Genomic DNA, 14,426 nt, shown 5'->3' with positions numbered 1-14,426 from the left:
TTCAGGCTATGGTCTGAACATAGCTCAAGCAGCCTTTATCCGTCTTTGTTCATGCTGCCAATACCAAAGTGGCCTATGCAGTTGTCTTATGTGTGATGATCACCCCTAACTCTGGCATTGAAATCTCCCAGCAGGAATAGGTGTTCATAGGCTGGGACCCTCCTGACAGCCGGGTCTAGTTCCTCATAGAACTGGTCCTTGATCTGTATATTCCAGCACATAGAGGGAGCGTAAGCGCTCAAGATGCTAACCTGACTGAAGGTGGTTGAGAGACAGAGAGAAAGCAAGCATTCTGAGCCCTTGGTTGGCAGTTCTGTTGCAGACAGGAGTGCCTCACTGTGAAACCTACGGCATGAATATGTGGTTCTTCTGGATGCCCTTCTTGTCAATCAGTGGTGTAGTTCTTCTCTCGGAGGCTGCATTCAAACTGAGTGTGCCCTCCTGTAAGTGGCAATGTCAGTGTTGAGCATTTTCAGCTCATGGTCAATGATGGCTGTCTTCCATGAGTTATTGACCTGAAACAGGCCAGTGGGCAAGCCAGGACACATGGTCCAGATTGCTAGGCACAATAGGGTTTGTTTCTTTTCTTTGTTGCCTGGAACAGTGGTTCAGTATGCTTGTCGAGTGATACTCTGAGCTCCAAGCACCCATTGAAGCAGGTGGACAGCATTTTCTTGACACAGGATAGTAGCCGACCAGTGGGAAACATCCATCTCTCCCACTAAAGAAGGAATTCTGTAGCGCTTGTATCTTTTGCTAGTCAGGTTGAGCTTATAACTTGTAACTGCTGCCTCCTATGTTGTTTTTGCTGTAATGGCAGCACCAAAGTGACCTCTTCAGGGTGCAAGCTTGGAGAATCCTGGGCTGCCCAGATGACAAGACCCTCCAAAGGAAAGCAAAAGTACATTTGGTACCAGCTGAAGGAGTTGTTGGAAGGAGGCATCCAAGGCGCCAACCAACTCCGCTCCAGATTCATGCCGGGTTTACTCCTTGGCCTCTCCTGAAGATGTCCTGCAAGGCAGTGGACAGAGATTATTATTCAGCGTTTACTACTGAAGCCCTTCACAAAAATGAGTATAGCCACAAAGCAGTGGAGGTTTAGGATCAGAGTTTTCATTCTCCTAGGTTAATGAGCCCCACCTGCCCCTTATTTCCCTCTGCAGCGCACACAGAAACCGCCTTCTTGACTCATGGATCCACTTGTGGTCTCATCCATTTGATCCGCCAGAGTAATGCAAGGGATGCATTGATATCTTAAAAGTTGCAGGGTTTAAATGTGCCTGAAAGCTTCAGTTTCTGATCTGGGAACCAATTCTGCTTATCCCAAGTGTGTGTGTGTGTGTGTGTGTGTGTGTGTGTGTGTGTGCGCGCGCGCGCTTTATGCCTGTGCTCAGATGCATTTTAAATGCAACTTCAAATGTTTCAGAGCTGAGACATGGGATTGAAAACAGATCCTGGGGCTGAGTCTTAACATGCTTCAAGGCCATGATTCCACCTGGGTTAAATATGGTAAAAAGCTTCTCCGAAGGGTTCCAGCAGTACTGCGAGATGGCTGCCCTCTTCCTCCCTGGCTGTGCTTTAACTGAAGTGCTGACATATGCTGGACAGCATCCCACCAGTAAATCAAGAGTTGACAAAGAACAGGAGATTGGGGGTGGGGATGGGATGATGACAGTCTGCTGCAAGATCCCTCTGGTAAAATCAGATGTATTTGTTACTTTTTCTGTGGTTCCAGGCATGACTGCTGCAGACAAGATAGATAGTGGCAAGAACTCCACTATAAATCACCTTCCCTGCCCAGGGCTTTATAATTCCAGTAGTGAAATTTGCTTTGGGTTGTATTGATATGTAATTGTTCCTTTTTGGTAGATAGTTTAAAGGGTTTAAGGGAGATGGATTTATAAAGCATAGTGATTAAGCCCCCTCTGCCTTTCCTCCATTTGCCAGGCATGAGTCCAATCCTGTGGACATTTCCCCATCTGTCTCATTTTTAACCGCCAACCCCAAGGAATGGGCAAATATCTCAGGCGGGGTGGGGGTGGGGGAGACAGTCTTACAGACTGATGACTTAGGGCCAAAGTGAAGGTTGAAGGCAAGTAAAGTGATTCAGAAGCAGATGATGGGGAAGACTTTTATCTGAGGCTCGTGTGGCCATTTACAGAGCAATGAAAAAGGGGAAATGTATTCCCAAAAAGAGAGCAAAAGGAGACACAGATTTGCACTACAATTGCATCTGCTTATTTACGGTATATGTATAGGTGCAATTAAAAAAAACTGGCATTAATTTAAATAGATGCACAATACATCTCAATGTAAAGGGTGTGTGTGTGTGATTTTTACCAGATGATCTATACTTAGATCAGGCATCCCCAAACTTCAGCCCTCCAGATGTTTTGGACTACAATCCCCATCATCCCTGACCACTGGGACTGTTAGCTAGGGATCATGGGAATTGTAGGCCAAAACATCTGGAGGGCCGCAGTTTGGGGATGCCTGACTTAGATCATCTGGAGAAATTCTATTCATGGTACCTCACCTCATCTTAGGTTCATATAATCATAGAATCATAGAGTTGGACGAGACCACAAGGGCCATCCAGTCCAACCCCCTGCCGAGCAGGAAACACCATCAAAGCATTCTTGACATATGCCTGTCAAGCCTCTGCTTAAAGACCTCCAAAGAAGGAGACTCCACCACACTCCTTGGTAGCAAATTCCACTGCTACCAGTGATGAGCCCCAAACAGGCATTGTCTGCTATTGCTAGTTTCTATGCAATGCCTTTCCCTTTGTCATATGTGAAGCAGCAGCCACCATATTCATCCATATTTTATAGCTCAGGATGGAAAGCCTCTGACCTGAAGGTGAAACTTAGCTCGCCAGGCCACCCCATTGAAGTCACCAGGGAATGCCATGCCCGCCCACTCTGCACCTGATGTCATATATATATATATATATATATATATATATATATATATATATATAATGTCAGCTGTGTACAGCCGGTAAGAGCAAAGCTGCAAGAAACAATCTAAAGCTGAGCTCCTGATTCTTCCTTTCCTGGAGCAAGGCATGCCCCAAACCTCCAATCAGCTGGCAGGTAGTAGGAACACCCCTTGCTCAAGGAGGCCGCTGTCCCACAGAGCCCCTTTCCAGCTCCAACATAGTAGACTTGGAAAGCCATTTGTGATCTTCCCTGCTCTTCTCTTTCGTATCTCTGAGGTCATGGTGCGAAGGAGAAATGCAGGGAGGATTGAAAAGCCTTTTCCCACACCTTCCCATTCCCCCAGGCAGTTGTCTGGGAAAACCCACCTGTCCATTGCGTCATGTGAGAGTGATGTCCTGTGATTGACAAGTGGGTTGCCCCGCCCCTTGTCAAAGTTGACCCATAGAGTGGTGCGCTAAAAGGTTCTCTATCTCTGGTATAGACATATCTTTTTACGCAGGCTTGTCTGACCCACAAGTTCAGTCCCTGATCAGGCCCTCCTTTCACCAGCAGTCTCATTGGCACAGAGTGCAGGTGGCCAGTTCCAGCTCCACAGGCTTCCCAGCTGGAGCCTGGCTGTACCTTATAACAGCATGAGCAGATTCCCTGTGAAAGATACATGGTTTGACTGCTGTTTTAGGTGAGAAATCTCAGCTTACTGACCATTATCAGAGGTACAATATATCCACCCTCGGATTTTATACCCCAGGTTAAGTTAAGGAAGGCAATGGAGCTATAACGTCTATTGCTCAAAACGTCTGCCACCAACCCCTCAAACAAGCTGATAAAAGGTTCTGCTCTGTGATTGATTGCATCACTTTTAATAACTCCGTCTCAGATCGAATCTCTGAAACCAGGCAACAGAGGCGAGTGTTATGTACCATCAAGCTTTCAAGATGCAACCTGTAATGTTGCAGCAGAAAGTGATATGGCCCAGCCAGATTCGCCCCCCCCCCCAGCCATTAACTAACCTGGCTATGATGTCACAAAGTCCTGGAGACAAGGAGAGTGGATATTGGGGGTGGGGGAGCTTAAAAGCAATTGAAGCAGAATATAATTTTATTTACTTACAATATTTATTAGTACAAGGCCAATGTATGCACCCTAAATGGTTTTAATGAGTTGGGTGGTTGGGGTAAAAGGGGCTTAAGAGCAAGTCATTATTAATCTGTGGGAAGGCAAAGTCTATCTACACACACACACACACACACACACACACACACACACACACACACAGGGTGGGGAGTTCAATTTTGAGAGGAGGTGGCAGAGGGTTTCAAGTTTATTTCTATCCATTGCCTACAGAATCGGGGCAGGTTTGTGGGGCGAAGGGAGCCTGGCAGATTTTGGGGCCAGTGGGAGATGGTACTGGCCTTAACACTTCCCTGGGCCTTCGTCCTAGTCAGCCTTCATCATCATCATTTATGTCAATCTCACCTGAGATGGACAAGGCAGCGTATAGAGGAGTGTTTTGGCAGGTGATCTCAAATACTGGATAAGGTGTGCTTCTTCAATTACTTGGGTTCCAGGCTGTTAAGGGTTTTAGCAGCACCCTGAATTGGACTCAGAATTGGACAGCTAACCAGTGTAGGTCTTTTAGAAATGGCAAGACAAGATGTGCCAGTGAGAATTGTGGCACCCTTTTCTATCATGTATCATAGACGTTACTACAAAGTGTGGCTTACTGAAGCAGCAATTTTAGGAAAGAAGCAGTAGAATTGCATTAAGGTTGAGAGGGAAGAATTGGAGATGGCAAGAAAAATGATGGAAGAAATAGAGAGCTTGGCTATATTTTGTCAGAGCCTTCATGTTTGTCTATGTATTGATGAAATGTGAACTCCTTGACCTGGGATAAAACAATTAGAATGAAACTAGAATGGCTTTGCATTTTGTGAGTATCCCTATATATTGATGACATGGGAACAGTTTGAAGTGCAGCATCACTTCAGTATATCACATTCAGCACATCACATTTCCACTGTGTACACAGCAAAGTCTCTGCTGCTAGATGGCTCATGACAAATACTTTAACTGTGCTGACGGGAAAAAATTAAATGAAATGGAATTTTCGTTAAAGGATAGCATTTTTCTAGCAATTTTAACAAAATGCTTTCATCTGCAGTAACCATAGTAACAGATCAGAGAAGCTCTCTCTCAAAGTGCCTCTCTGAATGTAATTATGAAGAAAAGGAGGAGAGGGGGAGAGAGAGAGAGAGAGAGAGAGAGAGTTTGGAATGGGGACAGCAGCTAAAAACTCAAGGGCTTGAGCAGAGGTAGGTTGTGACAGATTCAGCAGAACTTCCCTGGTCTCATTTTCTGCTAAGTGGGGTGCTGAAATGGCAGCCTCTTAATGGTAACCCCTGATCAGTGTACTTCACCACCACCACCTTGTCAGCACAGCACAGCAGTTCCATGCACTTCCAAGTGCTAGTCCCAAAAGTAATGTAGAGGAACGCTTGGTAGGTGGCTGGGGCCAGTTTGCAAACCACTTTGCGAGTATAGTCACTTGCAGGATCTATGGCTGTGGCTGAGATATCTGTTTGGACTATTTGGATAGAAAAATTTCAGCTTGTTCAACCTGAGGATTAGTAAAAGATGCTTAGAGGATTGAAGCTAACTACTTTCTAACTATATCCATATTAGTTCTTTTGCACCTGTTGGCAACCTTCAATAGGATTGACCATAGTGACTTTTGAGGACATCTGGCTGGTATGGGTTTGGGAGACATGTTGCAGTGGCTCTGTATGGTTGGATTTTCCAAGAAGGTGTTCAGTCTTGACCCTCTTGTTATTTACCTGGGATTTTGTGTTCAGCTGTGATCAATATGTTGATGACACCCAACTCTTATCTTTCTTTTTCAACTGATGCTAAGGAGGCTATAGAGATCCTCAAGCATTGTTTGGGTATAGTGATTGATGTGGGCAGCTCTTGGAGTGTTGACTAAGAAGGCTAAAAGATGTGTGCAGATGTACCATATTCTGATTAGCTTGGACTCTGTAAGTTTGCACTTGCCATTTTCAATTCAGATGTGTATTTCTCATAACCTCCTACAAAAAAATATTTTTCTCACTTGATAGTGGGTCAGCTTCATTTTCACCAAGTGTGGCACTTGTAAGTTGGAATCCCAACTTGCACTTCTGCTGCATTATCTGCTTACACATCTCTCACAGTGTCTGCAATTCCACAGGCATGGGAGGACACCAGATGCAGGAGCAAAACAGAGTCTTCAGAGGTGTAGAGAAAAAAATCCTGATTGCTTTCTGAAAAAAAACTGAATCAGATTTGCTCTTGAGGAAAAGTGCAACACTCAAAATGCATTGGACAATAAATTGTTTTCTGTGCATCTCTGAAGTCCCCTCCCCTTTTGTTATTGTTAAGTAGGGCCTCAATCCTACTGTGTCAATCTTACAAGATAATTTTTATTATCAGCTCCATCCTCCCTAACCATTTCCACCCTGCCAAAGTGATTTCTTTAGGAAATCATTCAAGCCACTACTATTCCATACATTGGTTTTTGATTGCACAGACTAAAGCAAAGCCCCCTTTTTATTTTGCGCATGCATTGCACTTGTTGTGCAGTGAATCGTGAGGTCTGCAGTTTCTCATTTGTGCAAACAAAAGTCATCCATGTGAACATCTTTCACTCAGAGTCATAATATACAGTACAAGTGAACTGAGAAGGGTGTATCCAAAGCTACCATTCTCCTCACACCACAAACTTCTACTCACAAAACAGCTTTCCCTCTCCTCTCCTCTGCAGCTACCCATGGACCCTCCCAAACTGCTCCAGAAAGTAGGGGACCCCCCAGAACAGATTTTTGGGGCACACAAAGAGAGGAAAAGGTAAAGTCCAGCTGCATTAGTGGATGGATCAATAGCATTTGCACAGAAGCAAATGCCACATTGCCAGGAAAAAGTGGTATCACAGGATTTTGTGCAATTTCTGAGAGATGAATTAAAATATTATAGGAATATTGGTGGTGTTGAGCTTTGAGTTTGAAAATAAATATGGATGTTGCAATAATGTGTGATGCTCATAGATGTAATCATGACAACCATGAAATTTCCTTGTCCAGGGCTTGCCCAAAGCATGAATTGTTAGAACTCTAATATTAAGTTCCAGTTTTTGTTATGGGAATTTTGGTGGCAAGTCTGCCCAAGTCTGAATTCAGTTCTCTGGTTTAGAAAATAGTAGCACTGATCAGACTGAATAATTATAGTGTTTGTTTAATAGAGCTTGGCCCATTATGCTGTTTGCTTTGCCTGCAGCATGGCCACAGTGTTGACTCATTTTATTTGTCATTCCTTACAGCCCAGAGAGTTTTCTCTGTGGCACAACTGCCTGATCAGCATTCCCCTGTTATATATGTGTGTCTTTGATTACTCTTTCCACACTGTATTTGTTCTTATTGAATCTCCATTAATTGATTCCAGCCCCATTTCTTGAATGTATAAAAACAGAGTTGCACTTAATTCCCCCGCCCCTGCAAAGCAACCCTTCTCCTCAGAATGGTGCTGCCTGCAGTTTTGATATACGTACTCTGAACTGTGGCGTCCAAGTTGCTAATAAATAATAACTGCATAAAGAGCAGACACAGAAGGAGACCCTTGTAGGACCCCACTAAATACCCATCCTTTCAGCTTGACATATTGAACCATTAATAACTGCTCTTTGCTTCTGACATTTTCTGCTAGTCTGTCTGTTTTTATATCATGTGTGCTTTTCAGAGCCCTAACTATATGTTTCAAGGAATTCTTAAAATAAAATAAAATACTGTCACCTCTGTTCCCCCCCCATGTGAGTGCTCAATAGCATGTGGTTGTGTGTAGATTTCCAGATGTATAAACTTGTAGCTTGAATTCTCATTGCAACTTAGTGGTACCATCAACTCAGCTTCATTGAGGATGGGATGATGTTGCAATGGAAGTAGACCAGATTTCTTCGGTTCACAAAATGTCAGGACCAAGATTTGGAAATGGGGGTGGAGGGAAACAGTGCTTGGAAGTGTCAGAAATTAAAGGCTGCCTTGTATTACTCTGCTAGATGGTTGGCGTGGGCAAAGAATGGCCATTATACCAGCCGAGGCCCCGTTGTGAATTGCCTGCACCAAATCTTTCATTACCTGTCTCTGATTTGCTCTTCATAGTCTTATAGCACCCTTTCCCACATTGAAATGAGGAGCAGTGCACGGCAAATAAGGAACAAACAACCAGAGACACCTTATTTGCAGGGATACAATATGTGTTTCTGGTTTGTGTTGTCTGAGTAGAGCACTAGGCATTTATAAAGACTATAGAAGGAGACTCACCCACTCACCGATCAGCAGCCATTCCACAGCTCCATCTTTCTTTATCCTTTTGTCCTGCTCTTACCAATTGATCTGATGACAGATCTTGCTGCTATTAGCCTTCTCACATTTTGGAGCATGCCACTGTTTGTCTTTTGGTGTAGCCTCAGCTCCAGTATGTGACTGGGAGCAGAGTTGGGGAAGGAGACAACTCTTGAACTCTAAGTACACACTCTCCTTTCTCTCTTTAGAAAGGGTATTGTGACTATTTTCTATGCAGTTTCTTGAATATTTGCTGCCAGAGTAACATATGTGGCTCATGAGCCTCATTCCCGGCCAGCCCTGTGTGTATATATAAAGCAGGATTTATATGGGTGAAGTCAGCAGTACTTGGGGACTCAAGAGATCTGAGCTGGAAGCTGGTTGTCAGATGTACCATTAAAACAAATCAAGGACCTCATAGAGCTGAGAGGGCTATGCTGTGTGACTTGATAGCCTCTGGCAACTATGGCCAAGTCCAACAGCCCATAAATCTTAGGTGAACTGGTGGGACTCATAATACTAAGGAGGGAAAGTGTGACAGCTTTAAAAATAGAGCCACATGTAAGGTTCCTTTTACAGAACAGGACAGCTGAGTCCTATAATTTGGTAGAAATACTGTGGAAGGGACAAAAGGGCATCTAGATTAACCCCAGCAGCAATCTAAATAATAGAGACTAAAGCATAACATAAGCAGAGAAGATGAAGATGAAGGTGTCTGAAGAGCAAACAAGAATTAACCAAGAAGGGACACAACTTCCCCACTACTCTGTCTACTCCACACATTAGCCTAACCAAGCATGGAGAAACTTCCAAATGTGTTAGTCTGGTATCTGAGCCAAGCGACACTACGAAAGAGGGATCATTACTAAGTAATCTGACTGAAGGGATATTGTTCTACATTTAAAGTAATCAGGGAGGTTCTGTGTGAGCCCAACATGCCAATCGGAGGATTGGGGGGGTAGGGGGTGGGTGGGGAGAGATTAGGTAAGGTTTATTGAATTCCTGGATCATTTCCCACAACAAAAAGTGATTAACAAGTTCTTGCCATGTTGTGGGGGAGATGATCCAGATCATTAGGAGTGGGGTGAAGAGCCTTCTCTCTCTAAGGATCCTCAACGAAAGCCCCACAATGGAAAATCATGAGGCATGCATTTATCCAGCTCTGGTGAGTCCGAAATCGCTAATCTCTACATCTCAGCAAAAGTATACATTGTACCATGATCAGGCATTTAGTTGCATAGCCTTTATCTGCAAATTGCTTTTTAACAGGTGTTCCTTCAGGGCCTCGCAACGTGATCTCTATTGTCAATGAAACGTCAATTATACTCGAATGGCACCCACCCCGGGAGACGGGAGGTCGTGATGATGTGACCTACAACATTGTCTGCAAGAAGTGTCGGTCGGACCGCCGTAGCTGCACCCGCTGTGATGACAATGTGGAGTTTGTGCCAAGGCAGCTGGGCCTCACGGAAACCCGGGTCTTTATCAGCAACCTGTGGGCCCATACGCCATATACCTTTGAGATCCAGGCTGTCAATGGAGTTTCCAACAAAAGCCCATTCCCACCGCAACATGTCTCCGTGAACATCACCACCAACCAAGCTGGTAAGTGCCACATCAGCAGTTCAGAGACCTCCTGTCTGGGTTTCTTGATATGCACAGAGAAGAAAATCTAGATTGCTTTCAGATACTGCACTTGCCTCTGTCAGCGTTGATTTGACATTGTTAAAGATTTGCAGCCAGGTTCCATAAATATATGTTGCTTTTGCCACTTGTCCTTCTGACCTCCACCCTTTTTAAATGCTTCTGAGTCATACCTTCAGCCAGGGTTTCTTGTAAGTGGGTAAAACAATGGCATAGCTGTTTCTATTTGAGAGCATAGTCCCATTCAGTACTCCCCAACACCATTGCTACCATCTGGTGTGCTTACTAACGATGGTTGGTGCATGGCGGGAGGTGGCAGATGCACTGGTGGCGCCGCCATCAGGGCCTCCCCTGCTGTCTAGGTCACTCTCACAGTCACATTACTCTCTGTGTTCAGAACCACAAAGGAAGTACCAATTGTTGGAAGAATCCCAATCCCTTCTTCCCAAATGGCATGATACTGCAATTTGAGTGGTGGTGTCATGATTCTGACAGTGGGATCACTACCTTGAGGGAAGTTGTAATCTGGGTCCACTTTTTTACCTTGGGAGGTTCTGGACTCTCCTTCCTTGGAGGTTTGTAAGCAGAGGTTGGATGGCAATCAGGGCCGTCTTGAGCAGGTTGGACGCCCTGGCGCTGAGATCGCTCCGGTGCCCCCGCCCTTGCAGCATGCAGCATGGCTTCCGCACGGCTTTGCTGCGCAGTACCTCCCCTGCCGGCCCCGCGCCCCGCGCCACTGGGACTGCACCTAGAGCCGGACCTGATGGCAATCTATCATGGATGCTTTAGCTGCGTTTCCTACACTGCAGGAGGTTGCACTAGACCAGGCAAGCCCAAACCCGGCCCTCCAGATGTTTTGAGACTACAGTTCCCATCATCCCTGACCACTGGTCCTGTTAGCTAGGGATCATGGGAGTTGTAGTCCCAAAACATCTGGAGGGCCGAGTTTGGGGATGCCCTTGGGGTCCCTTCCAGCTCCATGATTCTATGTTTTTCTGCTTCAACAATATTTCATTATGTTCCTATCATTTTATGAATTGTATTCTGTATAAATTATAAAAATGATAAATAAAACATGTTCTATTTACAAAGAAAAGAAAACATTAAAATAACTACCTTTCTACTGGTAGGACGGGGGGACGGGGGACATAGGCGTAGCCAGGATTTTTGTTAGGGGGGCAGGCTTTTGTTGAGGGGATAGAGCCTCGAATATGTATTGATTTGTATTGATTTTTACTTATTTGGGGGCACCTGCCTCCCTTGGCTATGCCTTTGGGGGGGCACAGGAAGGAAACAAGGTCAGAAGGAGACCACAGTTGGAAAATTTGGGAAACACTGCACTAAACAACAACAGCAATGATATATAGAAAGGCCCTTAATTGTCTTTGGAGTTTATCTCTTTAGACATTATTATTTTTTCCCCTTTGCAGAGTCATGTTTAGTTACCAGGAGCAAATCCTAGAGAAAAATATTACTGAATGTGACCTGCATTGGAAGGAAAAGGGGGCATGGGTTCCGGTTTCCGCCTGCAGGAATGGCGGACCTGTTTTCCATCTCTCTGACCTTCGTAAGGAATTTGGCGGTTGCTAGGGGAGTAAATGGCAACCCCCTACCCTCTCCGGGGGTTACGGAGAGGGGCCGCTGGCCCGCGATGCCCCCTGACCCACTCCGACTGTTTTTGGAGTGGGGGGAGCTTGGGCTGAGCACTTACGAGGGCCGGGACTCCCGGACGCTAATCTGCATGGCGGGGATTTCCATGGTTAAAGAAGATAATTAGGCTTAAATCTATGGACATACTTCAGAAGGAGGGGAAGAAGCGCTGTTTACTGCTGAGAAATTTATGCTGCTGAAAGGAGAGGAGTCAAAGATTGCACTGCATCTGGAAGAAGGATTGATGGGGACGGAGCGATAAGGGAAGTGAGTTTTTATTTTTTTTTCCTTCATATTGCTACATCGTACCTTCCCGGACGCGATGTCCTGGCTTGTTTGGAGTGAAAGAGAAGCAAAAGACTGTGTGAGTTGAACTTTATAACTGTTGTTACTGAACATATTTTTTTTAAAGATGTGGAGTTGCCGATGAGAAAAGCCTCCCCCTAGTCGGGCGGAAGGGGTTCTGGACGCGCTCGGAGGATTTATGAGTTGTGACGCACTTTAAATTGGAGCAGCGACCTGAAGCTAAGTTCAGCTATAGGGCAAGGAGATCCATTAATTTACCAAGAGTTTATGGTTTGATGTTTGGGTCTCCTGCCTGAAAAAGCTGTAAATTCTATAATGATCGTGAATCTTCATGGCTATGAGAGAAAGCGAAAGTGATTTGAGCTTTTTGAGATGGCGCTACTTCGGGCTGCTTCGACGCAACAAGGAGCTCCATTAAGAAGATTTATGGGGAGGCTGGACTGATTAACTCACACAGGAGAAAGAACATCTGTGAAACTTGGTTTGATATTTATCTCAGCGGCTGGGAAACAATCGGATGAAAGTGGAAAACATCTATGTGACTGTAAGGGGAAGATCTGGATTATTATGAACTTGGAGGACGATTTGAACTTTAGAAAAAAGACGGCAGTGGACAGTTGCGAGGAATTCCCAATTTCTTGAAGCATGGGAACCCAAATAAAAAATTCTTTAGATGATTTGGCATAACATTCGGTTTGATTGATATATATATGTGTATAATTTGAAATATTGAATGTGATATAATTGGTTTTAATTGGAAAATTAATAAAAATATTTTTTTAAAAAAAAAAAGGAAGGAAAAGGGGGCATAAACAGGGGAAGTGGAGTAGGTAGCCAGATGGTGGTGGATCTGTGAAGGGTGTGAGCACATGTGCCTCTGTTCTCTATGTGAGGTTATGAAGAAGGGTGGGCAAGGGACAGCAACCAGGTGGCGACCCTGGCCTAAAGCTTAATGAAGAGAAGAATTGACAGTAGAAGGCAACAATAGATGACAATCTGTTTGGTTCCGTTACAGAAAGGGAATGGTAATTTCTGCTTTGTATGAAACACGTAAAATGGAAAGTCTTTGTTAACTCCACCCCGCTGGGGGAGTTGACAACAGAAACCTGGCGTAAATATTTTAGCGTCACATCTCCAGGGAATAAGAACTCTGTCAGGTTGTCATGTTAGGTTTGTGCTCTAATCAAGTCCAATCCAACCGACTACTTGTATCTATACTCTTTTGTCTGTTTTGTCTGCTTGCTGCTCCTCTCTCCCTCCATTTTGACATGTGCCCACCTGCCCATCTGCCCATCTGCGGCTGCCTCTCCTTGGACAGCGAGGGGCCTCAAGGTGGCCTCGGCAAGAGCAGGTCAAACACTCCTTTGGTCTATTGTCTCAGCTTTGATTCCCCAGAGCTCCATTCAACTCTACTCAGCCCATCCTCCTCCTCCTCCTCCTGTAAATTTCTCTTGCTTTATTATTCTGTTAGGTGGTGTTTCCTATGCTCCTTTTTTGTCCTGCCTGTCAGTCACTCTATTCCCCATCTGTGTATCCACTCATCTCTCTTTTCCTATTTCTGCCAGAAAGCCATGATTATTAAGAGTTGATATATTTGCATTGTATTCAGACATGCTCTGTAATTATCCAACTGAAGCGCATTTGCTTTCAGTGCCTTATGGATGCGAACAATATTTGAAAGACCACAAACATAAAATAAATATTTGGCAGTTAGATGCAAGGTGTTAGCATTCAGCACTTGTTTAAGCAGGTTGAAATGGGGTGCCAAGCACTGGAGGCATTTAAAGGGAGGTTAATGGGAATGTGCAGGCAGAATAGATTGTGCAGATTTGGCACTGACTCAGTCATTGATGCTTAACAATTTAGTTTTGCTGGCCTCTCTTTTTTGTGCTGCCGCTGACCTAAAAATGCAATATATTTCTAACTGCAAGAGTTACTGCCTAAGCAGACAATAACGGGGAAAGTGTGTTATTATAGGCAGCTGTATCTCCATACACCAACTTTGAATGGGAGTGTGCATTCAGAATCTACATGGGGCTTTATTAAAATCATGCATGAAAGAGTGGGGGGGGAGCAGACTCCAAGTATTGACAAATGATGGAGAAAATTGCATACTCCAAGTTCACAAAGAATAGTATTTATGTCAATTCTCTTCTCTTTAATTAGTCTAATTAAGCATTTCATAACAGAAACAAACTTGGATGCCTTTCTCGGGTTCATAAGAACCGATCAGTACCCTTTTCTTAACCATCTGTCTGCCCATTCACCCATACATCCATCTCCACGCTACTTTTCTTTTCATCTCTCTGTAACAGCTATCTCCCCATCTGTCCATCTAGCCATCCAAATAACCCTCCACCCCAATGAGTTCCTTTTTAATTCCTTGTATCTTTAGGGCTCCCTTTTGTTAATGTGCAGAGCCTGGGTGCCTCTTTACGTGGTCCTGAGAACTTTTGTAAGGCTCGCAGTTTTGCCCACTTGCCTGCCTGAAAGATTATTGCTGTGGGAAATG

The 14,426-nt window shown here is 44.5% G+C and overlaps 1 protein-coding gene across 3 annotated transcripts in view; it reads left to right on the top strand.

The window, feature by feature from the left end:
• The window catches only part of EPHB1 (EPH receptor B1), a 348,341-nt gene that overhangs the window by 255,924 nt on the left and 77,991 nt on the right, over window positions 1–14,426 (top strand). For all 3 annotated transcript variants that reach the window (XM_060274588.2, XM_088670750.1, XM_060274587.2), the window contains exon 5: window positions 9,584–9,919. In XM_060274588.2, the coding sequence (XP_060130571.1) occupies window positions 9,584–9,919 (336 nt within the window). The remainder of the gene's footprint in view (window positions 1–9,583; window positions 9,920–14,426) is intronic.

Source organism: Zootoca vivipara, chromosome 5 (genome assembly GCF_965207765.1).
Source record: "Zootoca vivipara chromosome 5, rZooViv2.hap1.1, whole genome shotgun sequence".
NCBI lineage: Eukaryota > Metazoa > Chordata > Lepidosauria > Squamata > Lacertidae > Zootoca > Zootoca vivipara.
The sequence above is the reverse complement of the archived record's forward strand: the minus strand, read 5'-3'. Positions and strand labels throughout refer to the sequence as shown.